At 38.5% G+C, this 27,210-nt stretch overlaps 1 protein-coding gene across 1 annotated transcript in view; it reads left to right on the top strand.

Annotated features, from left to right (window-relative positions):
- The first annotated feature begins 279 nt into the window (after positions 1–279).
- The window catches only part of mkln1 (muskelin 1, intracellular mediator containing kelch motifs), a 29,023-nt gene continuing 2,092 nt past the window's right edge, over positions 280–27,210 (top strand). Inside the window, exons 1-17 of the mRNA XM_046872487.1 lie at positions 280–403; positions 1,671–1,740; positions 6,902–7,044; positions 8,926–9,014; positions 11,512–11,621; positions 13,819–14,011; positions 14,648–14,725; positions 15,021–15,086; positions 15,649–15,761; positions 17,243–17,455; positions 17,750–17,971; positions 18,870–18,999; positions 22,283–22,430; positions 24,443–24,557; positions 24,764–24,903; positions 26,256–26,358; positions 27,074–27,128. Of these exons, the coding sequence (XP_046728443.1) occupies positions 324–403; positions 1,671–1,740; positions 6,902–7,044; positions 8,926–9,014; positions 11,512–11,621; positions 13,819–14,011; positions 14,648–14,725; positions 15,021–15,086; positions 15,649–15,761; positions 17,243–17,455; positions 17,750–17,971; positions 18,870–18,999; positions 22,283–22,430; positions 24,443–24,557; positions 24,764–24,903; positions 26,256–26,358; positions 27,074–27,128 (2,068 nt within the window). The 5' untranslated portion in view covers positions 280–323. The remainder of the gene's footprint in view (positions 404–1,670; positions 1,741–6,901; positions 7,045–8,925; positions 9,015–11,511; positions 11,622–13,818; positions 14,012–14,647; positions 14,726–15,020; positions 15,087–15,648; positions 15,762–17,242; positions 17,456–17,749; positions 17,972–18,869; positions 19,000–22,282; positions 22,431–24,442; positions 24,558–24,763; positions 24,904–26,255; positions 26,359–27,073; positions 27,129–27,210) is intronic.

Raw genomic sequence — 27,210 nt, 5'->3', positions numbered from 1 at the left:
TATCACGTTATACAAATTATTATTATTTGTACAAGCAAAGAAAAAAACCCGACTATTGCACCTTTAAAGCACAGTGTTTTTGGAGATTAATATCAGCAACCGGGGTTATATAACAAAATTATATAGTATATATACATGACAATAAAATATCGAATATAATACAATTATTTTTACAATTATATAAATTAAGCCTTGATTGTCGCATTATTATTATTGTTATAATTAAGTTGAAACTTCTCGCGCGCGGCCCCTTTAAGACCGCCGCCACGCCCACAAGAGGCTCGTGCACGCGGCGCGCGGCTTGTTGTTTGTGCTCCAACAAGATGGCGGTGGCTCCCGAGAGCAGAGTGCTTACCTACACTGTTTATAAATGGAGTTCCTACTCCTCGACATACTTACCCGAGTGAGTAACGCCACGAAACACTACTGCGACTCCTCCAGCTCGTACCCACTCCGAAATTGTGGCTGTGAGCTGGATCAAATAACAAAAAAACAATAACGAGGCCAAGCGCTCTTTCCTAATGGAGACTCGAGCTAGTTGCAAAGTCAGCTGGGCGGTTAGCGGCTAACTCTGCTTAGCTTAGCTCATCTTAGCCCACGAGCGGCTCGTGGGAATGTTGCAATATTAATTGACAGCGGAAATCGCACTGCATGGCAGGAGAGGAAGAGCAGCCATCAGCTTCTAGTAGTTTACCCTGCTAGCAAGCTGATAACCGGTCTGGTTTAGTGACTAGCCATCGAGCTCGCGCCTTCGCTCGCGCGCGCGCTCCATACCCACGCAGTCATATCGGCTAGCGAACTTTCAAGTGAACTTGAGTGCACGAAAGAAGGAAATATTAGCGATATTATTAACGCGTTTTGTGCATTATGCATGTTTTTGTATGCAAATGAGAAACACAAAAAAATAAGCATCGTGTTCACAAGTTAACTAGCATGTCTACTTTCAGTCAAAGTTCAAGCTAACGGTTTCGGTTTAGTCATCATTTTACATTTACTTTAAAAAGACAACTTTACGTCACTTATGACCTAATAGAAACACTATTATCCAGGGTTTGTAGCTTTACACGCTGTGTAACTGTTACTCTGTGTGTAAGTATTAGATATTTTGCCACCTGTCATTCCAGTGAGCAAAGATGTCTAGTTTTGAGCATATTAGTGTGCTGTATAACTCTAATACAACTTTTATTAGAATTTTCTTTACTATTTTCACGCATTTTTCATGCAATACTTTTTGCAGTACTTTGACAAGATCAGTAAATATTGTATCGTTAAGTGTTTATACGTATATTTGTATACTTGTGCCATTCTCCTATCTATCTATCTATCTATCTATCTATCTATCTATCTATCTATCTATCTATGACACACATCTAAAACATTTGTATTGTTTTCCTGCAATACTATTTACAATGCACAATATAATGTATGTGTGTGTGTGTGTATATATATATATATATATATATATATATATATATATATATATATATATAAACAGTACTGTGACAATGTGAGTGAATATACTGTGTATGCACATGTATATCTCACTTAAACCTATAAACACAATATGTTGCTTGAAATGCATTATTATCTGTGTAGAATTCAGCATGATGATAATGTAATGGATGATTGGAAAATTAGTCTCACATGGTTTGTTCTTTCCTTCCTTGCAGGAACATTTTGGTGGATAAACCCAATGACCAGTCTTCCAGGTGGTCATCAGAAAGTAATTATCCTCCACAGGTGTGTATTCGTGTAGCGTTCAGTGTGTCACTGTGGTTTATATTCGGATCCAACAACCATAAAATGTACCGATACCTTTCCATGTAGTGTTTCGAAACTCTGTTGTTTCGTTCTTGCTCATCTCTCTGTGTAGAGGCAGGTCTCGGGATCGTTATTGTTTGGTGTTTTTGTGATAACATTTTATATATGGATGACATGAAAATACTACAATTTAACACTTACTGTATTTTGGCTACATGAGGCATCATTAAAAAAAAAAAAAAAAATGTAATCCTAGTTATCATTAAGAGCTAAACTATACATATTACCTAGACAAAAATAATTAAATATGGATTTTATTTACAAATTAAAAGTCCTGTTCACACTAAACACACCAGTACTGACAGGATTCATAATTAGATCTCAGGTGAAAATGCTTTGAAATGATACATTTCATCTGTAAACGTGCATAAAATGTGTTGTGAAGGAGTATTTCAACACAATAATGATATAAACCAAACATCATCAACTAAAGAACTAATATTTTATAGGTCTAATGCAGTATATGAGTTGAAATTAAGCGAAGAATGTTCCCTCTTCAGTGGCGTTTTTTTTCCGCTGAATGTTCAGGTAAAACGATCTAGAGTTGATTTCAAGAGTGACTTTCGCTTTGGAATCAGTTGCTGTTAATTCTGAATATAAGTCTGAAATGATGTCAGTGAAGCAAGCCATCTTTAGGCTTAAAAGATATACCGTATTTTTCGGACTATAAGCCGCTTTTTCCCACGCTTTGAACCCCGCGGCTTAAACAACGTAGCGGCTAATTTATGGATTTTTCCTGGGTTTTTCCCGGTTTCACAAACTTCAAAGCCAAAAAACTGAGACCCATAACATTAGACCAATGAAATTGCGGAACGGGTTCAGGTGAACCAATGAAACTCTTTATATTAAATCAGATGCGCTCCCACTGAATCAGACCGCACCACATCATAAATATGGATGAGGTTCCTCTGACGTTTCACCTGCCGCTCACTCACTAACTCCAGTTGCAACAGAAATCATATAAGCACAGACAGGTTTCCAAAACTCGTGCTTTTTTATTTTTCTTGGCAACAGCATTACGGGTTTAGTCAAAGAAACTTAGAAATTAGCATCAGAAAATAATAAGGACATATTCCTCGGTCTTGCACACATGCAGTAATACCGGAAAAATTCGGCGGCAGCCTATTCCCAAAATGCCGCTCTGCTCTTAAAGGAGCCACAACATATTTCACCCGTTACACCGTGTTACAGACACTGTCTTTCGTTAAAGCCTGTGTAAATTTCATTAGTTTCAGTGTAGACAGGTGCGTCTTATGCACAGGTGTGGCTTATTTATGTTCAAAATAAAAATCTTTGTCAAATTCAGTGGGTGCGGCTTATATATGGGTGCGCTTAATAGTTCGGAAATTACGGTAAGCAATTTAGTACAATGTTAAAGTTCCTACACTTTTGATTGTAAAGACCATTAAGTTGATTTAATTTAAACTCTTGTGTATTTTTATTATCATATGCTTTGATTATGGTATATATAGACAGACAGACCGTATTGTATAGAACCTGTCTGGAAGTGAGAGCAAGTTTGGTGATTGTTCTGGAAAATTCTATGTAATGTGTTCCCGCTATCCATTGTACTTGTGTCAGTTCTGATCGGAGTTGTAATTTTCCCGAGTGCACTGGATTGAATCATTTGTTCGTTTCTGGAAAGTTTTTTTTTTTTTTTTTTTTTTTAAAACCTGATGCTCGTCCTGTAAAAACCGAAGTGTACGACGCACTTCAGAATTCTATAACAGTTCAAATCCAAACGAGAGTTATAACAGCATAAAACCACAGGTTTCAGGCATGGCCTTTGGGGTCTGTGGTCTTATGCATTCTATTGTGTGAAGATGATAACACTTTGGTCTAAATTCTGGCTAATCTTAAAATGGAAAGAGGAAGCAGCTAGTTCGTCACATTGGCACACACCAGGCAGTGCAGACGGTCTTGTGGTTAGGCGGAGAGGAAATTGAAAGTGTTTTTTTAGAGCTGCTTTCACATATACATTCAACTTTTAACCCCTGATTTCACAAGCACACCTGCCATTTCCTGTCAGTCGTTTTCCTTACCACCAAATTTCCTTCACAAAGCTGTTCACTAACTATTATAATTCATTGTACTGCGGTGTGTATACTTACAGTCACATATTAAAGATGGCTTTAATTGTAGATTCTTTGGTGACTAGGAAGCGATTAAAATGGTTTTGGAAGCCCTGAGAGGCCATGCATTATTATACTTGTTTCTTTCCTGTTTTCTTGTGATCTTGAAGTTTTCTTTACACGATCACGGCCTAATTTTCCTCATGATCTTGACATAACAAACATTGCTTCCTCGTGATCAGTACCCTAATTTTTCTGTGTGTTTACCATAAGAGCATGTTCTACAGGCAGCATCATCGCGGCATCATTGATAATAACGATAACCATTTGTGGTTATCCATGCGCCCGCTGCCACAAATGGTTATGGTTATTATCCATGAAGCTGCCTCTAGAACACGCTCTAATTCCGAATACACCGTACTGATCGCGAGGAAACAATGTCAAGATCACGAGAAATTTAAGTTGTGCTCACGGCCAAACAGCTTATGTCGAGATCACAAGAAAATATGAGAGAAAGAAAAAAGCTCTTAATACTTCTGTACTGTGGTGCAGCAGTCTGTCATTTCACATTAAGATCGCAAGTTTGAATGCGGACAGCTTTTTATGGCCAGGGTCCAAGAGGGTGTTGGGTTTTCTCATTTCTTTATTTACACTTCATTGCCCTTAAACACTGCAGGTCTTACTATGACGATGTGACTAGCAGGGTGAGAATCGAGGACAGAGGAATCGATTGCAGACAGGTGTGATGTGTCTGCTCAAAGCAGCGTTACTTATCGTTCAGTGCTCCCACCTTTCTCAAGGCACCTGACCGTGTGATTATACACTGAATTAAATAGACGATTCGTTCATATGTACGTTATATGCTTAAAAAAGTCGTTTATTTCTATTGCACTTTTCACAATGGACATTGTCTCAAAGCAGCTTTACAGAATTTAACAGTTAAGGTGAACTATGTGTATTTATCCCTGATGAGCAGACATGGCGACTGTGGTAAGGAAAAACACAAGTTGATAATGTGCATGTGATCAGATGTACTGGAGCACAAGGTTATAATATGTGACGTGTGTTGTGTAGGTCTCAACAAAAAGATACGTCTTTAATCTGCACTTAAACTGGGAGAGTGTGTCTAAACCCTGAACACTGTCAGGAAGGTTATTCCGAAGTTTAGGAGCTAAATGTGAGAATGTTCTACCGCCTTTAGTGGATTTTGCTATTCTAGGAACTACTAGAAGTCCGGAGTTTTGAGATCTCAAGGAGCGTGAAGGATTGTAGCGTGTTAGAAGACTAGATACTGTAGATACATGGGAGCTAAATCATTTAGTGTTTTCTAAGTAAGTAGCAATAGTTTGTATTCAATTTGAATACTTAACAGGAAGCCAGTGTAGGGATGATAAGATTGCGGTTATATGATCATATTTTCTCGACCCTGTGAGAACTCTGGCTGCTGCATTCTGGACTAACTGTAGCTTGTTTATTAATGATGCAGGACATCCACCTAGTAATGCATTACAATAATCCAGTCTGGAGGTCATGAACGCATGGGCGAGCTTCTCTGCATCAGATATAGACATGTTTCTTAGCTTAGCAATATTTCTAAGGTGGAAGAAGGCTGTTTTTGTAATATGTTTGATATGATATTTAAAAGACAAGTTGGTGTCTAAAATAACTCCCAGGTCTTTTACTGTTGAATGAGTAGTTACAGTACATCCTTCTAAATGCAGGTTGAAATGCTGGAGCTTCTGCGTACTGTTTTTTGGGCTGATTAACAAAATCTGTTTTAGCAGAATTTAACAATAGAAAGTTATGAATCATCGAACCTTTTAATTCTTTGACACACTCAGTTATCCGAGTCAATTGAGCTGTATCGTCTGCTTTCCATGAGATATATAGTTGGTTATCATCAGCATAACAGTGGAAGCTTATCCCATGCCTTCTAATAATATTTCACAAGGGAAGCATGTATATTGTGAAAAGCAGGGGTCTTAGAACTGAACCTTGTGGCTCCCCGTAATTTACTTGCATTAACCTGGATAGCTCTCAATTTAAGTCTACAAAATGGTAACGATTAGACAGGTAGATTTAAACCATCTTAATGTTCCTGAATGCCGATGTAATTTTGTAAGCGATCTAGGAGAAGATCATGATCTATAGTGTCGATTGCAGCACTAAGATCTAACAAAACTAACAGAGATGTAGCCTTGGTCTGAAGCTAAAAACAGGTCATTAGTAATTTTAACTAGAGCAGTTTCAGTGCTATCATGGGGCCTAAAAAAATAGTTCTCTTGTAAGTATTTGTAAGTAAAAAAGTGTTTTATTTATTCAGGGTTTTATAGATAATTGAGGGTGTGTACAGAATGAATAGCCGACGCGGTCGAGTGATTTTCAGGTTTCAGGCATTGCGAGGATGAGAAAAGAACTTGGAATGACCCTGAACAAGGGTGGCATTGTTTCGATTCTCTGATTAGTACAATGAAAGGCTGTCACAGGCATCTATCTGTTCATGTAAACAGCTTTGTAAAGCATTGTTTTAATCCTGGGTGTCAATTGTCAAACTCGATTTCCTCTTGGACCATGTTGGCATTTTATGTGGGCTGCTTTTATCACCGGGTGCAGCAGTGAAGTAGAGACATGGTGAAATCGAACACCTTGTATTATATGAAGTTATGAAAGGGACAAAGTGTTTTTATGTTGTGCATGAAGCTCAACCAGCGTAAACATACAGAATTTGAGTGTGGTGAAGTTTGACAAGGTGTAGAGGGAGAATGTTGCATTTAAAGATTTTATTTAAAATTCTTTGAAATATAGCTGTGCACAGATTATGTAAAAGCAACTGTTGATTGAGTGCAGTTGCATTCAATTTAATATGTAATGAATAATGTTGGGAAATCAGTGAGCTCTGCTGGACTCTGAACAAGACCGGAGGTAACCCTGTGTGTACCGTTATGCCATGTCTGCCTCTTGTTTCTTCACAAATAATATTTGCTAAAACTTTTTCTGCCTTTTTACAGTACTTGATCTTAAAGCTGGAGAGGCCGGCTATCGTATTAAGCATTACCTATGGCAAATATGAGAAGACGCACGTCTGCAACCTGAAGAAGTTCAAGGTGTTTGGCGGTATGAGCGAGGAAAACATGACCGAACTCTTGTCCAGGTGTGTCTAGGGTACTGGTGATTGGGTTACTTTCACCACTCAAATTTTTATTCCTATTTTTGCATATACATATCCGGTTAGTTTGTCTGGAGGCACTGCGAATAGATTTTAAAGAGTCTCAACACTGATAAAACTCTTGCATCCAGACGCCTATAAAATTATGACAGGCGCCGTGAGTTTTTCGTTATCAGACAACCGAATAATTTGGTAAATACAGTAGGTCATTTGGCCTGTAATATTTTCAGAGGAACAGAAGGCACTTTGTAACCAATGCAATGTTATTTGTATAGTGCTTTTCACAAAGGACATATAAGGTTATATAAAAGAATGCGCAAGTTATTGGCTCTAAGTTAGTTCCTTATAATTGTTTATCCCTGATGAGCGAGCCAGTGGTGACTGTGGCAACAAAAAACTTCTTGCCACATATGTATGAGGAAGAAACCTGGAGAGTAACCAGACTCAAAAGGCAACCCAACCTCATCTTGGTGGCACCAAATGTCCATTCATTGCAGTTACATTGTTGATGTGTAGAAGTATTCATGCATTTTGTGGTCCTGAGCCATTGTGTTTATATTAATTACAGTCTGGATCAGTCCTCAAAGTTCATGAGTTGCTTAGAGGCTTTATGCATCTTAGACTGTAGGTAGGACATCGGGATGAACCCGGCAGATTCGAATAGTAGAAAGGACAGGAACACTGATCACTGCAAGCGTAAGGGCATGTTTACTTAACGGAGAAAGAGCGAGAACAGGGTTTACAAGAAGAGAGAAAATAAAGATTAAGCATTTTCATTGCTTAAGTGTTTAAGGACGCTATATTGGGGCTCCGTAGAGGAAACCTTGAAGACCTACTGACAAAAGGCTAGACTAAATAAATGTGTTTTCAGTCTATACTTAACACTGAGACTGTGTCTGAGTCCTGAACACTAATTGGAAGGCTGTCTCATAACTGTGGGGCTTTTGTGGGGGAGCTTTTCCCTTCTGTCTTTATTATTTTAGGTACCAACAAATAGCCTGCACCTTTTGATCTAAATAGGCGTGAAGGATCATAAATTATGAAAAGTTCACCCAAATACTGTGGCGCAAGACCGTTCAGTGCTTTATACCTCAGTATTAGTGTAGACTGATTAAAACAGGGGTGATGTGGCTGTGTGGATTTCCTGGTTCTGGTAAGGACTTGCTGCATTCTGGACTAACTAAAGCTATTTATTTATAATATTTATTATATTTATTATTCATGCCCTTACTAGAACATCCAGACAGTAAAGTGTTACGTTAGTCTAATCTTGATGTAACAAATGCATGGATTAATTTTTCTGTATCCTGTAACATTATTAAGAGATATTTTGGCCTGTTTGGATAAAACTTTAAAACACAAGAAGCGGTCAAAAATTGCAATTTAAAAATTGTCAATGCAATTTTTTTTTTATTATTATTATACATTTTCTAGTTATATTTAATGGCTTTTGAATTTTTATTTTATTAATAATTTTTTTTTTTTTGTGCTGGTAACAGGCACCCAGAATCCACTTTATCCTGTAACAGAATCCACTTCATCCTGTAAACTTTACTGACCCTTCAGTGCAGACACTGTTGAATCCTTCCATAAATGTTAACGTATACCACTACTTACAGAGTGCGTCACAAACTCTAAAAGATCTGTTGATCATATGGAGCATCCACCGCCCACATGTAAACTTTTACTATAACAATGATAACGATTGTGTTAATATAAACCTGTAATGTGAATTGCATTTGGCAGTAAAGTCAAAGCTGCTTTTATAGATAAATTCAAGTAATCAGCAACTACTGTATGTAGTATAGTCAAGGTATAAAATGGTTTGACTTCATGGCTGCATTTTTATTAAATTTTTTGTCATAGTGGCCTTAAGAACGACTTCAACAAGGAGACATTCACGCTGAAGCACAAGATCGATGAGCAGATGTTTCCTTGCAGATACATTAAAATAGGTGAGTGATTCACTAAAGGAGTGACATCAGAATAAACTCAGCAGGGTGACACAGTCCGGATCACTGAGTGCATAAATGATTATAGGCAAAATGAAGTCAAGTGGCATGTCTTTAAATTGTTGGTGGAAAGTGGATATTTATTTAGTTATATAAAAGCATTTTAAATTGCATTTGAAGACATTTCTGCTAATGGATTTTCATCTAACCTGCTATAAAGAGATGTTTGCTATAAAGAGAGGCTGAAATGCTAGTTGTAAACACTTTTATTATTTCCATTTCAAACAAGAAGGTAGAAAGTGTAATGCCCACAACTCGTCGTTTTGTATGATGGGGGGAAAAAGCCACGTTGAGAGAGCACTAATGTGTGTTTCAGCTACTCACTATTTCAGAAAATAGTTCCGCTAGTGATGGCAAAGTATCGTTTTCTATTAATCACTTTAATTATATTTGATACATAATTGATTAATTTTTTTATATACAGCACACGTTTTGGGCAGCTGTGAATCAATATTTCTCCTTTTTCACTATGCTGAAGTTTTTAATGACACTATCTGTACGGTCATTGTCCTGCAACAGAATAGATTTGGTTCCAATCAGACCTGATGTTGTTGTATGATTGATTGACCCATGTTTCTCACACAATTAATCCTGACCAATACTCTAAATAAGTTTGTGGAAAATGCAGCCCCAAACGTGCAAGTAACTCCCACCATGCCTCATTGTTGCGTGCAGATACTTTTTATTGTACCACTCTCTAGCCCTTTAGCAAATGACTATTTTATTTTTGAATTTTTTTACTCATCAGTGAAGAGCACCTGCTGCCATTTTTCTGCACCCAAGTTCCATGTTTTCGTTCACAGTTGATTCGTGTAGATTGCTTACATTTTGGAGACATGGCTTTTTGTCCGCAATTCTTTCAAGACCACCACATCTGGCTAGTGTCCTTCAGACAGTAAATAGGTCTACCTTGGTCCCACTGGTTTCAGTTCATTGCTCGTGACACTGCTGGACATCTTCAGATGTCGAAGGGAAGTAAGCATATGTCGTCTTATCATAAGTTTCCTTGAATGACCACTGCTTCTGTGGTCCTCAACATTGCATGTTTCTTTGTGCTTCTTCAAAATAGCTTGAAACTACAGTCTGCTTTGAAATCGCTGCCTGGAAGAAATCTTGCTGAAGTAGTAAACTACATTGTGCTTGTTGCTGTGCTCAGTCTTGTACCCGTGACATTAAACTGTCATTCACAACCTCACCTTAGTAGCAGAGTTTGGCTGTTTCTCAACCCATGTTCCAAACCCACATAGGTGCTTCAACCTACATATGGAATTCATGATCATTACCGCCTGCTTGGTATAATTGTTTAATCCCACCCCTGACTCTCTTACATCATCTGACTTTTAGCAAGTGAACAATGTGTGCAAGTGTAAGAATTGAAAGCCATTTTAGTTTGTTAATTTACTTTGATAAAAATAAACTTATAAAAATGTTTTAAGAACTTTCGCCTGGAATTTTTGCATAGTAATATATAATTTATTTAAAAAATAGAGCAATTCACCAATGATGGAGATTAAATCGTATTTGTATGTTTATAGTTACGTTTTGTGTGTGTTTAACAAGTTACTTCTAGTTATCACTTCGGTTCCAGCAGCTATTAACACTCATCTTTTACGAGCATCTCTCATTAATTCCTGCCTTATTTAAAATTTTTTAAATGCAATTCTTCCGAGAACAGAGAAGCTTAAATATTAGTGAAGACTTTTCAGTGTTATAAACATAGAAGGAATAATGAACGAATGTGTGTGTAAGTGTGATTTTCTTGCAGCTGGAACTGCTGTCAGAGCTGCCTGTAAAAATGATGAACATCTAAATTTGACAAGTTCAGAGGTAAATTCTCTATGAGGAGCTTCTTTAAATGGCAGCTGCTGCTGATGAAGAGGTGGTAGCTTAGTGATTTAAGGCATTGGACTTTGGATCTGAAGGTCATGAGTTCAAGTCCCAGCCATACCAAGCTACCACACCTGGGCCCCCAAGCAAGGTCCTTAACCCCATATCTGCTCAGTTGTATGAATGGGATAAAATGTAAGTCGCTCTGGATAAGGGCGTCTGCCAAATGCTGTAACTGTAAGTAGGGAAGTGGTAGTTCAGAGGTTAAGGCGCTGGACTCCGAATCGAAGGTCGCAAGTTCAAATCCCAGCGCCGTCAAGTCAAGAAGCTTTTATTGTCATTTCATCCATATATAGCTATAAACGAGACAACGTTCCTCCAGATCCCTGGTGCTACATAAAACAACATGAAGCTACAAAACAGAAAACACAGAGATAGGGACTAGTGATTTGTCTTCGCCACGTAAAGTTCATTGTGTGCTACCTGGTGCAACTTGCTGGGCAGTAAAGGAATTTCCTTAACCCCTAAACTGCTCAGTTGTAAGTTCTGGATAAATGCTGTAAATGTAAATGACGACCTGCATGTGTTCTTATTTCCATTTCTGTGTGTTCAGTGCCTCTGATGTCATGGGGTCCCAGTTTTAACTTCAGTATCTGGTACATTGAGCTGCACGGGATAGAAGATCCAGAAGTAGTCCAGCCCTGCCTTAACTGGTACAGTAAGGTAAGTTGTTCTGTTTTCCAGATCGATGTGTTGGTGTTCACGTAAATTGGAGGGGCTCCAGGGAGCTGAGCTGGCACAGTGTTATGTTCTCTAAATGGCAGCGCTCCAAATGCTTGTCCTTTCCGTCATAGTGTTAATTCGGATGAGTGAAGTCACTGCCTTGACCTGTAGTCAGATTCTCAGAAACTCTATTTTTGCTTATTACCGTCTGCTTGTAAAGTGAGTGTAAGCCAGTTTTATAGATGATGTCTGTATTCATCACTCCCCCTCGTTTAAAAAAGGAATAAAAGAATACTTTCAGCTCAGCATAACAACCATTACAACAGAATCCTCGAGCGTAAATCCAAGCACAGTCACCGTTGACATTTGTGTTCAGCTTACCAAAGAGCGTACTGCTCTTTCACTCTTTACACATTGTTTCGATTATTGTTTTGCTCTTTCTTTCTTTTTCTTTCTTTTCATTTTACTCCTTTGCTTTCACTTTTACTACTTCTGTATTTTGCTTTTGCTTTCTTTCTTTTTTTCCTTTCACTTTTGCTTCATTACTTGTTCTTTCTGTCACCCTGTATTTTGCCATCTCCTTTTTTCCTTTGTAAGCCTTTTTTTTTTTAATGATTATTTTCTTTATGATCATCTATAATAACCTATAATCTTGTTTATGGAACACAAATGAAGCACATCTGTCCAACCTCAACACCAGCAGTTTGAGCTCCTTTTCTCTTTGCTCTTTTGCCTTTTTGTGTCCATGTTTTGTAGCTCAGTAATGAATAATTAGTTTTTATAGCCTCCGTTTCACATCATCTGCATAAATTGGGTCTTTTTATGTAAATCATTTGCGTATGTGGTAAATCAGGCGTGTCGTATGCATATGAAATGTAAATAAGCGCCCGATATATGGGTTCTTTTTTCCACTTGACTGAAGCTGTATCCTCAGTCACTGATCGTTTTACTTTCGTTACTTAGCGTCAATCATCAGAATAGATTTCACGCTATTTAATGCCAAGGCCAGGACCCTTGCATATGCACTCATTTCTCTAAGTTTAATTAATGAGTCATTATTGCATTTTAATGCTTTTTAATATTAATTACATGATTGTGTTGATTGAAATTGTTACTTGACAAGATTCCTCCATGCGTACTTTTCATCTAGAGGTGTAGCTGCAAGAGAAATCTTATGATTACTTGCTGTTGCTTTCAAACATATATTAATGGACTGCAATATTTTTAACACGATTGCTTTTCTACTCATGAAGTCCTTATGTAGGAGTTATCCAAAATGCATCACCGCAGAAAATTCTAAAATACTTATGGAAATTGAAGGACTCCATATAACTTAACGTCCCATTATACTTACCTTGATCCTTTATCCATGTAGTAAAAAAAGTACAATAAACAATACAAACAGCCTGTTGCTTTCTGTCTTTACCACTTTTGCAAATCTTTACACAAAATTGTTACAACATTCATTTTTCAACAACATTGTATCATAGCTTTTGCTACAAAAATCATATTTCGAGTTTTTCCTCTATTGCTATCATGACTGCAGTATTTTAAATTTCAGTTTAAATAGAACAGTCAACATTTTCTGTAATCTGATTACTGTATGAAATCTGGGCTGAATTAGCTTTATAAATGTTTGAATCCACAATCCCAATTACTTTGTCTAGTCCATGAGGTTTGAGTCCAAGACATTCAAAAATAAATCTTAAACTGTAATGCATTCTACTTAAGACGATGCGTTATTTAGATGATAATTATCTTATCTTTTTTATTTATTTACAAAAGGTGATTGAGTGTAATGGGATTCTTTTATCATTGCTGGTATACGTTTTTTATGACGAGGATGGACAGGATTAGAAACGAGACATGGGGTATATCGGCATGAGAATACTGAGGATGGAGACACCAGGAAGGAGGAAAAGAGGAAGGGCAAGGAGGAGGTTTATGGCTGTGGTGAGTCAAGGTAGTTGGTTTGAAAGAGGCAGATGTAGAGGACAGGGTCATATGGAGACTGATGATCCGCTGTGGCGACCCCTAACGGGAGCAGCGGAAGAAGTAGTAGTATACGATATAAATGCTTTTTTTCCCCCTTCAGAACGAGTTTTCAGTGGTGGTGTGGTCAAAGCCAGAAATTGTTCACACAGCCCTGTCACATCGTATAAACAGTCTTCTGATGTTTACTTCTTTCTGTCTCTAGTACCGTGAACAGGAGGCCATCCGCCTGTGTCTGAAGCACTTCCGGCAGCACAACTACACCGAGGCCTTCGAGTCATTGCAAAAGAAGACACGCATCGCGCTAGAGCACCCCATGCTCACGCACCTCCACGAGCGACTGGTCCTTCGCGGAGACTTCGACGCCTGCGAGGAGCTCATCGATAAAGCTGTGAGAGGTACTTTTTCTAAATGAAATACTTCTTTTTAGACAAGAGGTACACAATATATGATGAGCACACAGGGCATTAATACTACACCATGTAGCACAAAACTACAAAATGAGCAAATTATTGACAGTGCGATACAAATAGTGAATGTGATCATTTACAGTAAATGCACAGGACAGTGCACGCTATCTACACACTTATATAGAACTATAGTGAATTGATTACATTTTCTATTTAAATCAGCTAGCTTATCACTGGCATTATGTAAGTGAGCAAATGCATCTTGAATGCAAAGGGATGAAATTTGAAGAAATGTAAAGGTTTGTATGTTTGTAAAGATGTTATAGTTCCTTGCAGAATAAAGGCTGGATAATGTAGATGATACACTTAGATTATTTGAATGCTTTAACATTGATTTCATCGTTAAACTTATTTCATCGTAATCTATTTAAACAGTCTCAAGGTAAAGCAAGAATGTGATGAAATAAAAAATGAATAGGCTTTTCGTTTTGTTTCAAGTTCAGCTCCAATAGCTGTCTCCAGGTTGAAAAGTATTTATAGCTCAGATTAAAGTTCTAACTGGCTCATGCTTCTTTTCTCCTGGTTTGACTCCCATGTCTCTTGTTTCCTGTGCTCGTTTTGTAGATGGCTTGTTTAATCAGTACATCAGCCAACAGGAGTACAAGCCACGCTGGAGTCAGATCATCCCCAAATGCACCAAAGGTAGTACCTCTGGTCCACTGAGCAGCCTTAACGCTAACAGTCAACGTCTCTGAGAAGACACAGCAGCATATTAAATGTCTTGCATGGCTCAGAGATTAAAGGCTGTTTTCATTTTCTCCTGTTCTGTCCTCTCCTCTTCTCTCCTCTCTCTGCCACCTTTCTGCTGCGGCTTCTTTTTTTTTTCTAAATTCTCTCCCACTTACTGAGATTGATATTTATTTATTTTTGCATTTATTTTATTCTGTTCTTTCTCCTTGTTTCATCTCTCTCGTTTACTCTGTCTCTCTCGGACTAGGTGATGGGGACGACAGTAGGCCCGGGATGAGAGGTGGTCATCAGATGGTGATAGATGTGCAGACAGGTAAGATGTCTCGTCTCAACATAAATCATTAGATTCCACGCAAAATAGCTGCATATGCGTTTTAGCCCCACATTTAGCCTCGGAGTGCAAGAAATCATTTCCTGTGACCCTATTTAACCCCTCTGGTCAGAGTGGCTTTGAGTTCCCCCGCTACCTCAGAGCTCAGTTTTGCGTCAACACAGTCCTTCCTATTGCCATAGCAATGCTGCCATGGAGACCTGTTCTGCACTCCCCTGCTGCACCGCGCTGCCACTTGAAACAAGTTATTTCTCTTTAAATGGCCGATTAAAGCTAGGATTCCATCCCAGAGTGTTTTTGTTGACTGTATTATCATGCATGCGGATACCACTACTGCGGCAATGCCATAATAGTCTTGTTGTTGTCTGATGCTTTTTATAACACAAGAATAAAGCAGCTTTGTTTGTTTGAGGGGGTCAAGCTTTAAGACATCTGGTTGCAAACAACTTCTCACGCAGAGTGACCAGAGGCTATAACTGTTCTGCCAAATCTTTCACTCGCTCTCACTCTCCCTCCCTCCACCTTTTTTCTTTTTTTAATATAGAGACCGTATATCTGTTTGGAGGTTGGGATGGCACTCAGGATTTGGCAGATTTCTGGGCCTACAGTGTACAGGAGAATCAGTGGGTCTGTATCTCCAGAGACACAGAAAAAGAGGTAAGACAAACAAATTTATTATGGTGACTCAGCAACAACAGCAGAACAATTCCTCTGCTGATCTAGCGAGAATCAGAATATGACCCCTCACCCTAGAGATCATCATGTAGCAGTGGAAAGTGAAACTTAAAATCTTAATAGTAGTGGTGTTTAAATTTCTTTCACCAGGCACTAAAAGTGAAATGTATTAGCACCAGCATTGTAGTAAAAAAAAAAACTGATTTTACTGTAACCTCAAAGGCCCTTAGTTATCGGTTGTGACTTCATCAATAACGCCAATGGAGAAACCCACATGTAAGCACTATTGCCAAATGTTTAGGGTCACCTGACCTTCACATCCATGTGTGGGTCTTTCTTAAACTGTTTCCACACAATTTACCACCGAACAGGCATGACTTTATTACCACCGAACAGGAATCACATTATGACCACCTGCCTAAGATTGTGTTGCTTCGCCTTTTGCTGCAGAAACAGTCCTGACCTGTCGAACATAAAAGCATTAGTTTCAGCAATTTGAGCTACTAGAGCTCGTCTGTTGGATCGGACCACACGGGCCAGCCTTCATTCCCCACGTGCATCAATGTGCCTTAGCCCCCCATGTCTTGGTCACCGGTTCACCACTGTGCCTTCGTTGGACCACCTTTAATAAATGCTGACAGACTGCAGACTTGGAACATCCCACAAGAGTTGCAGTATTGGAGCTGCTCTGATCCAGTCGTCTAGCAATCACAATTTGATCCTCGTCAAGCTCACTCAAATCCTTACGCTTGCTTCTAACACGTCAACTTTGAGGACAAAATGTTCATTTGCTGCCTAATAATATCCCACCTACTAACGGGTATATGATGAAGAGATAATCCGTGTTATTCACTTCACAAGGTTATAATGTTATGCCTGATGTGTGTAGTTTTCCTCTTTATTGGAGCTTAAAACATAAAAATGCTCTGAAGCACGAGGAAGAGTCCTGACCTCAAATCCTACTGAACACCTTTTGGATGAACCTGAATGCTGGTGGTGCTTCAGGCCTGCTCACCCAACATCAGAGTCTGACCTCGCTAATGCTTTTGTGGCTGATTGGGCAGGGCTGCAGTGGCCAAAAGCTGCTGTTATAGAACATTGATCAACATAATTTTACTAGTTAAATTGAGCAGTTTTTTGCTGGTATAGTTTTTTTTATCTCCCTGAGTGATATAGGAATTTTAACACACAAGACTTAGTGACTGAAATATTAACTTTGGTAGATTTATTGTGAACATGGTCAGAGTTTAGAAATGAAAAGTTGGGCAAGTTTTGCTTTATCTTTCACACAGCTGGAAACGTTCACATATCAGGCAAATTCAGACCAGTTTTTCACACTTTGAAGCTAAATTGATGTATTCAATCAAATAAAATCTGTGTCCCAACAAAACCACGGACAATAAGATTTGGTTAAGTGTTGAAATATGGGAGTAAGCAGTGAAGCTGTGGTGTTTTTGTGTCAGAATGGTCCCAGCGCACGTTCCTGCCATAAGATGTGCATCGACTCTCAGAGGAGGCAGATATACACGCTGGGCCGCTATTTAGACTCGTCTGTTCGAAACAGCAAGTCTCTGAAGAGTGACTTCTACCGGTACGACATTGATGCTAACACGTGGATGCTTCTCAGTGAGGACACCTCGGCAGACGGAGGTCCTAAACTTGTGTTCGACCACCAGGTAATCGCCTGAAGCTCACCACCTGACCATAGCAGGGTTTCCTTAAAAAAAAAACTTGAAAAGCCTAAAATGTACAAATCTAAATTTGTGAAAAAGTGTTAATTTTAAACAGGTCTCAATTTTCTGATGTCCATCTAAAGCTACCTTTAATGCTCAATAAAATGCTCTTGCAGAGCTTTAGAATGTGTGTTTTAACATTATAGAGCTCCAAAGTAATTGCGGTGTAAAACAATTTTTGTTGCACTGGTGTAAATAATGCAACAAACCTATAAATAAATAAATTCACTCATGTAGATGTGCATGGATTCGGAGAAGCACATGATCTACACATTTGGAGGGCGGATCCTGACGTGTAATGGCAGTGTCGACGATGGGCGCACGTCAGAGCCACAGTTCAGCGGCTTGTATGCGTATCAGTGCCAAGCGGGTACCTGGAGCCTTCTGAGGGACGACTCGTGCAACGCCGGCCCTGAAGACGTGCAGTCTCGCATCGGCCACTGCATGCTCTTTCACACGGTCAGTTCCCATGCTTCACAGAGATCAAGATTTTATGAACGTTTAAAAATTTGAAGAAACATTTAATCATCGTAAAAGTTAGAGCTGCGAATTTAAACAGATTTTATACGCTGTTTTACGGTCAAGATTTTTTTTCATTGGAAGTTCTTTATTTTTGTGCAGTTTTTCTATTGGTTGCATTGGTTGAATTTCACGAGAGAGAACCTGTTTATGGTTGCTATAACAAGTGATAACCTTTTGCTTTACAGCATTGAACAACTACATAACAAACATCTGCAAATTGCAGTATTTTAGGAAATGATCTTGGAATCAACTTCAGAGTGGGAAGATTTACTCTGCTTTTTGCCATCGCAGCACACCACTCTGCCATCGATTATTTTTCTACAACGGCGTTCTGTTTTATTCCTTACGTACCCATTATTTAAATATTCGGTTTCTCAATTGATCAAATATAATTGACTGCAATATTTTATTTATTTATTTATTTATATTTATGAAATATTTTTTTACAGTTTTATGCTTCATGAAATGTGTATATTTATGTTGAACAGGCTATTTGCTGGATTAATTCTGAGTTTTATATTTATCAATAAAAAAATATTTGTGTAGGGAGCAGGTATTATGATTTAAAGTTCATATTTGTGAAAATATATAACGATTGTCCCGTTAATGTCTTGGTCCTGAGTTGTGACTAATTGTGCAAAATAATTCAGTTTTCAATTTTGAACAACTCCCACGCCCCCCATCCCACCCCCACACTCACACTGTGTTTCGTTGTTTTGTGTCTTTGCTATAAAGAGATATTATTGTGTGTTATGGAGTGTTTTCGTTTTTTTTGGTTAGGTTGTTACATAAAATGCTTTATAATAACAGTGGTTTATTTGGTTCTTTTGCTCAGAGGAATCGCTGCCTGTATGTGTTTGGAGGCCAAAGGTCTAAGACGTACCTAAATGACTTCTTTAGCTACGACGTGGATGCTGACCACGTTGAAATCATCTCAGATGGCACCAAAAAAGATTCTGGCATGGGTAAGCTTTTACTACTTTACTAATGTGTTTGTATGGAGTGGAATAGAGGTTGCTTTTGAGGGCTTTGTGCTATGATGCTTTTGCAAACTCGTCCACCGCTTGTCATTTGCCCTCGCACATAGTGCAGGTATGACTTCATTCTCTGGGTGTAAAGGGTGGCGTTTTCAGAAAACCCTCCATAAAAGGAAACAAAGGACTCTCGGGAATGAGAGTGACCTCATTCCGAGAAATAGACAGGAGTCAGCGTGCATGATTTCACTCTGTACTGTAACTCTGGGACATGGGAAAAACTAAAGCTCATCGCTTACTAAACAGAATGTATATCATCTCTTTTCTGATCAGCCATCAGTCATCGGTCAGACTGTAAGGCACGAGGAACAACGGGAATACCCAGATTACAGAAATACAACAGCAGCAATGATGAAGCAAAAAGTGTTTTTTATCGTCAGTTAGTGTAAAAAAATAAATAGTATTGTCTGATATATATTTTGTATATATTTAAAAAAAAAAAATACATTTGTAATAATTAAAAATATATATATTATTAAGAATTGAATAATACCTAATGATGCAAAGTAATCCATGACTGAATGGTATGATGATGATCACCCCAAAGTTTCCAGATGTGGAATTTTATTAAAAAACTGATTAAAAATGGCATCAATGTAAAGTTACATTTAATAGTGTGGAAATCTATGAATCAAATAGCTTTTTTTTTTCTTCTGTGATGACATAACAGCTATAAGTAGCCTTCTTCCACATTATTTTGTATTTAATAAGGCAGGCAGATTATCATATTACAAATAAAATGCATTTTATCATATTGCTGAGAAACATGAAGCACAAAATGTCCCCAGTCCTGAAACCTGTCTGTTACTAAAGCCCCGGACTCTCTTTCTATAAATATTAAATAAATGGCCACAATTTAGAAAACACAACGTTTTTTTAATCTGTTTGTCTGTCTAGTTTTAGGAACACGATCCTCACACTAATTACCGGCTGTTCTACCATTCATTTCATACACTGAGTGAACAGAGTCTTCCACAAAATTCTGAGAAGTCGACTCTCATTCTAGAGAAGCAGTGGAGTTCTTAGAAATCCTGTACACCCACGCTGTTTTATGGTAATTTACAAACCTGATGGTAATTTCATTGCTCAACCACACCATCCCGCGCATTTATATTCATGTGGTGTTGCAAATTTAAAAAATTACGTGTCCGAGCATTTTCAAACAAGACAAGATCTATTAGCTGAAAGGTTTAAAATGGGGGTCTGATATGGTGGCTAGTTTTGTAATGCTGCTTTTTATTTCCTTTATTTCTTTCAAAACTTTGCATCACCATTAATCAGCACCTATGTGACCCCTATGGCGCTTGTAGATGGTTATGGATGATGCAGATAGTGTCATGCTTGTAGAAGAGAAAAAGAAAAACCCAGACACAGGCAGTGACACGTTTCCTGTCCTCGTAAACAGCTTTATACTTCAGTAGGCGACTTGACGCAATATAAAAGGTCTCTGAGGTCTCGGCGTTCTCTCTCTCTCTAATTGTGCTATTGGTTTGTCTGTCTGTCTGTGTATGTGTGTGTGTGTGTGTGTTTGGAAGAGAGTGAAACAGAAAGAAAGGGGTGGAAGAGAGCAAGAACCCGGCCAGAAAGAACGGAATGTTTTTTGCCAGCAAGGAAGCAGCAAGTCCAAACACTGTGCACATAATCAGTCTCAAATGTTTATCTTGCTTCCTCTTGAAGTAATGAAAAATATTTCCATTTTGGTGCCAGGCCTTTTGTTGTTCAAATCCAGGATCTTGGCCTTGATCCGATCCAGTGTACCGAGAGTCAGTTTTTGTACCACTGCATGGTTTAGTGTGCTGTTTTGGGCTTGTGTGTGCCATTTCCTGTTAAAGCACGGCTTTGACGCACGTACTCATGCGTGTGATGTGCGACAGGGCTCTGTTGGTTGTAACCTCAGTTCGGTAAATCCCACGTTCAAGATTAAGTGCCTCAGATAAGCTGGTTTTGTAAATTAACTAGATAATCAGGCTTTCAATCTCGGATCTTTTTCTCTGAAAACTCGTTTTGTTATATTTATGGGTGGATATGTGGACACAGCTGCATGAAGCATGTGACAGAAAGAGGATGCTTGTTAAACTCCCTTTTTAGTGTCATATATAAGTAATAAAGGCAGTAGTGTGATGCTGCTTTGATTAATCTGTTACGATTTAGTGTTTTCCAATTGCAGTGCTTTATTTCTCTTTTCAATGATTATAAAGAATGTGTGCTACACCATATTACCAGAAGTTTGTGGACACCAGGTCATTAATATGTGCTTTTTGAGCATCGCATTCCACATTAGCCCCAATTTGCTCTTGGACTTTTCTTCACAGTCCTGGGAAGATTCAATAGGTTTGAGATCAGACCTCTATATCAGGAGATCTTCCACCCCTACCCATGCAAATAAATCTGAAGAAAAAAAAAAAAAGAGATTGGGGCATTTTTAAACTGGAAGAGGTTTGGGTCTCCTAGTTCAAGTACAGGGAAATTGTCATGGTACTAAACATGAAGACATTTTATACAATTCTCCCTTCAGCTTTGCGATAACAGTTTGGGTCCCAGTACTTTTGTTTTTCCATACAGTGTATAGAAGTCCCTGTAAATGTTTAGAAAGAACATTAATTACAGAAATATTTATAGATAATTCAGTCATTGCTAGAGATCCACGGTTTATTCCTGAATGAATTACAACTGAATGTCTGTCAATATAGAGGTCTTTCCACATGGTAATATAAGAATAAAACAATAATGAAATGAAAAGTCTTGTAGGCTTTGTGCTACATGAAAGCAAATCCTGTAATTAAATACGAGCTGTATCGACTTCACCAACAATATATAAGTGCATTTTTATGGACGACGTCAGCTACTTTTTTACTTTTTTCTTTCAGTATAGCCCTTGTTGTTTACTAGTGTCCTCCCAACCTCTCCTGCTGTTTTCAAAGAGCGATTCCCGTTTGCCGATAGCTTGAGCTCTTCTTCTTTTTTTTTTTTTTTAAACCCTTAGTTACAATGTAAACAATGTGTCCTGCTGCTTTCTAGTGTGGTTAGGAAATTGGAATCCAAACAAAGAAGTGGTGTATTTTGTGTGTGATCTCCCTGGTGGCATTCCGGGGAAAACGAACACTGTCCATCAAGCAGAAGTGCTCTTTGTCTTTCCTCCATGTTTCTTTGAATCCACTGGGGGGTTGTAGCAGTTGGATGCATGGCTGATTACACTACAACTTCTGTGTTTTAGTGCCAATGACTGGCTTCACCCAACGTGCCACCATCGACCCAGAACTGAACGAGATTCATGTTCTGTCAGGCCTCAGCAAAGACAAAGATAAACGAGAGGAGAATGTTCGCAACTCCTTCTGGATCTACGACATCACTCGCAACAACTGGTAGGTTGTCATTCTTTTGCTCGCTCTCTTTCTCTTTCTTTTTCTTTCATTCTCACACATTCTGTCGATCTCACACTCATTTGAACTATTCTCAAAAAAACTCCATTTCCTCTTGTGAGCAACTCTTTACAGTAGCTGACGATGAACTCTTTACTGCTTTACATAGTCAGATTTTACCCCCAGCTATATTTACAACATTGATGATAAGCGCATGCAGCCATATTTACACATAGATTTGTGCACTCACTGTGTCACTCTGTCCAGGTGTTGATGAATGATTAATTCAAAAGCGTTTTGCAAGTTAGTAGAAGCTTTATTTTTCATTTTATCGTCCTTGACCTACAAAACCATTCTGGGGCCCAAGCTACCGATTTGTCCACCTCTGTTGTCCATGCGCAATTAATTCTCTCTGAAGCATTACCAAAGTAAATATTAGAATGAAATGGAGTCTTCTGAAAACAAATGCTGAAATGAAACTGCTGAACCAAAGAGTTAGTGTACAGTTACAAAGGGTTTCCTTTCCCAGCAAAAGAAACTCGACACCTAACAGACTAAAGTCTTCTGACCAAGCGGGCATGTTCTACAGAGAATAAACTCTTCATGTTCCTGTTCAAGGGTACGCAGTGTTCTCTTCTGTGTGAACCCATCACTTATTTCCTGAAGGGGAAACCCCCGTAGATTTGTTTCTCTGTTGTTTCTCCTGGTTGTGTCGTGGTTTGTGTGGCTACAGTCTGTGTACATGATGAAGCTGTCTTTTGTCCTTAATGGGTAAGTTTGGTCATTTTTAAATAGCAATAAGGGTCGGTGTAAAAAGATATGTCTCCACTGTTTACAAAGCCGTTTCAGAGAAAAGAGACTGAAAATGTTAACCAATAACATCGCTGTTTCTGCATACATCTGAGGAAGGACCCTTAAATCCTGAACAGGTGGGAATAGTGTTTGTTGTCGATCCACTGGGTCGCTGCTGGACGCGTCGATGTTTAACAAATGCCCTCACTTGATCTGTCTCATCATAATCAACATACACAAATGCAATGTGCTCACTAGCATAGAATTGTGAAACATTAATTAACTACCTACAAACACTAATAAAGCTACAGTGAGCACAGACTGATCAATCCAGAGGATGAACTTTTCACACACAGTTGTATTTTTCCATGTTTGCTCAGATTACAAGAGTTTAAGTGAACAGGAAAATATCAGTGGCTGAGGTAAAATAGGTAGCTGACAAACTGCTCCTCTTTCTACTGAGTTTTTGTTTGTATGTGTATAAATATAGAGTGAAACTTTAGTGCTTCCAGAAAATGTCATTTAGTGAAGACCACATCAAAACCTGAACTTTCATTCAAATAGTCACAAAAGGGATGCGATTCAAACTGAAAGTGTTTATACAATTATTTATCAGCACACATGATCAAAAAGGACTTTTTTTCCCCCCTTTACCCCATTTTTATTTGACATAGATTATGACATTTGATTCATCGGCAATTAAAGTGGATAAACTCCAGGACCAGTGTTGCACTATATTGCCAAAGGTTTGCAGACACCTGGTCATAAGTATGTTATGCGCTTTTTGAGCATCGCATTCCACATTTAGTCCGAATTTGCTCTTATAATTCTCTCTACTCTTCTGGGAAGATGGTCCACTACATTTCGGCGTGTGCTTATGGATATTTGCGCTCATATAGACTCGAGTGTTAGTTAAGTCATGTACTGATGTAGGTGAGATGATGAGGCAGTCAGCGTTCCAAGCAGGAGATCTTCCACTCCAACCCATGCAAAGCATATCTTCATGGATTTTGGGGAATTGTCATGCTGGAACAGGTTTGGGTCTCCTAGTTCAAGTGAAGAGAAAATGTAATGCCATTGCGTCCATAGACACCCGATACAGTTGTCCCTCCAGCATTGTGATAACAGTTTGAGAAAGAACCACATATTGCTGTCAGGTGTCCATTTGACTTTTGTCCATAAAGTGTATATGTTGATGTAAATGTGTGTATAAATCCCTACAGGTCGTGTGTGTATAAGAATGACCAGGCTGTGAAGGAGAACCCTAACAAGACACTGCAGGAGGAAGAGCCGTGCCCTCGGTTTGCTCACCAGCTTGTGTATGATGAGCTGCACAAGGTAAGAGTGTGAAAATGTTCTCTATAACATGCACAAAATAATACTCAACAGTTCATCACTGGACTTTTCTAAAATGTATCTTTCATATGTGCCATTATTTTCTTCTACTCAAAATTATATAAAAGATTCTTGTTTGGCTTTGCACTTGGTTACACATGCTGATCAATGAGTGTGCGTGTGCGTGTGTGTGTGTGTGTGTGTGGCAGGTGCATTACCTGTTTGGGGGGAACCCAGGCAAGTCGAGCTCTCCTAAGATGCGACTGGATGACTTTTGGTCTCTGAAACTCTGCCGCCCGTCTAAAGAATACTTACTGAGACACTGCAAATATCTCATCCGCAAATACAGGTACCTTACTACTAGTAGTCTGTTTGTCTTCTTCAGGAAGCTCTACATTAATCTAGCAGACATTTTCATTTTGCATAGCGTTCATTAATGATCACATTAATGTTTAACTGGCTCAGTCAAATGAGGAATTAAGTATGACGTGCATGCTGTTCGAGGAAAATTATTAATGACTGGGCGCCAACACTTGAGCTTGTAAACAATTCGAATAAAAAAATATATACGTTTAGTTTCTAGGTAAAGTTTTGGGAAACGGGTTAGTTCCTGTTATTACTTGCATTATAGCAGTAAACCCCTTAAAAGTAATTAATAAATCTGCTTATTATTAGTCCACTAAACAAGTTCCTGTTAAAGATTTGTTGCTTTAGAGCGCTAACATTACAATAAGTGCGTTAATATAGTAGTGACTGAGACATTAGAGACTCAATTGCCTTAAGTTCCACACCATTGTGGTATACTATACATTCTTTTAGTAGATCTTGCTTACGATACAGCAGCTGTATTTTGTGCCACTAAATTGCATTTTATAGTAAAGTTTTGGAAGAATTTATTTGACAAGCAAAACAAAATCACTGTACCTGTTAAATGGGTATATAATTATTGCACTTAAAAATTTTTACGTTACTGTTTTGGATTATACCTTCTGTATATCTATTTCGTAGAGTTTTTAGATCGGCAGTCTTGTTTCGGTATTGTTCTGTAATTAGGGTCACGGTGATTGAGTTTCATTTTTTGGCGCTAAATCAGGCTGTAATTTTCCATGCGTCATAGTCATTTTTGCTTATTTAGCGCCCTCTGCTGGATATCTTTTGTTATTGCTGGGTAATTGACCTCTCTTTGCATTGCTCTATGTTCAGTAGTAGCAGTGTTTAATACTAATAATTTAGATGCAAAATTACAAGAAACCTGGACTGATTTAATTAATTCACCTTGTATCCATATTACTAGAGGTTGACCAATACCGATATTGATAATCGCTTAATCAACCAATAGTTTTAGAATACTGGATAAAACCAAACAGAACACTCTAAAATAGTACTGAACTTCAATACAAAAATTTAAAAGCAGTACTGAATCATAAAAAATGTGCGAAATAAAATAAGTATAATATATAAATTTATAAATATTATTTATTTAATTATAAATAGTAAATATAGCGCTTTGTGCAGCACAGTCTCATGTGTAAAAACAAACAGCATGTGGTGTCTGTGATTTACCTCTAGGGGCCGCTCCTATAATGACAGCGGTCCGAAAGCCATAAAAACTTCGGTCGACCTCTACATCACTAATAAACATCAAGGGGCTGGAAATCATCATCAAAAATGTGTGAATTGAAATTCTAATATTGTGTGCAGATTTGAGGAGAAGGCCCAGACCGAACCACTGAGTGCCCTTCAGTACTTACAGAATGATCTCTCTATGACTGTGGACCACTCTGACCCTGATGAGACTAAAGAGGTGAGGACTGATTAATCAGCATGAATTCATAAGGAGTGCCTATATTTATAAATGCGATCATCAAACCTGCCGAACACGCGGCTGCAGCTCAGTGAATGAAATCATGTAGCTACAAGGTATTTGGTTAATGTTCCCATTTAAACATCAGAATGGGTTCAAGGTTCCCTGGTGGTCTAGTGGTTAGGACCGCTGCGGCCAGGGTTCGATCCCCGGTCAGGGAACCAACCCCAGCCATTAGGGTTGCACAAGCCTTAGTGCCGGTCCCAAGCCCGTATAAATGGGGAGGGTTGCGTTCGGAAGGGCATCCAGCGTTAAAACATGCCAAACCAAACATGCGGATGATATGCTGTGGCGACCCCTAATGGGAGAAGCTGAAAGAAAGAATGGGTTTTACGGAAAGAATGATGCAGAAAACAAGAAGCATTAATTGACCGGCAGATTTGCAGGTAAAAACGGATCAGTGGAGAATGACTGGTATGGGTTTCTCACTTAGCGGCTAGAGTAAGTCAAATAACCACTTTTTACCACTGTGGTGACCAGAAAAGCATGCCAGAAAGTGTACACCTTGAAGCAGATGTGCTACAACTGCAAAAGCCCATATAAGATCAATGAGATTGCATTATTTTACTTCTTCATGAATGAAAGAAAATGAATGTTGTGTAACCGTGTTTTGTTGGACATTTAATTATTAATATTAAATGACTTTGCTCTACAGTTCCAGCTCCTGCCCTCAGCTCTCTTCAAGTCTAGCTCAGACTTCATGCCACTAGGTAAGATATTCTTAGTCATAATTAGTCTGAGATACTTACTGTGTCCAGATTTTTGGATTTTTTTGCTTTACATAATTTGTTC

This window comes from Silurus meridionalis, chromosome 18 (genome assembly GCF_014805685.1).
Source record: "Silurus meridionalis isolate SWU-2019-XX chromosome 18, ASM1480568v1, whole genome shotgun sequence".
NCBI lineage: Eukaryota > Metazoa > Chordata > Actinopteri > Siluriformes > Siluridae > Silurus > Silurus meridionalis.
Note: the sequence above shows the minus strand (reverse complement) of the source record. Positions and strands in the feature narration are given on the sequence as shown.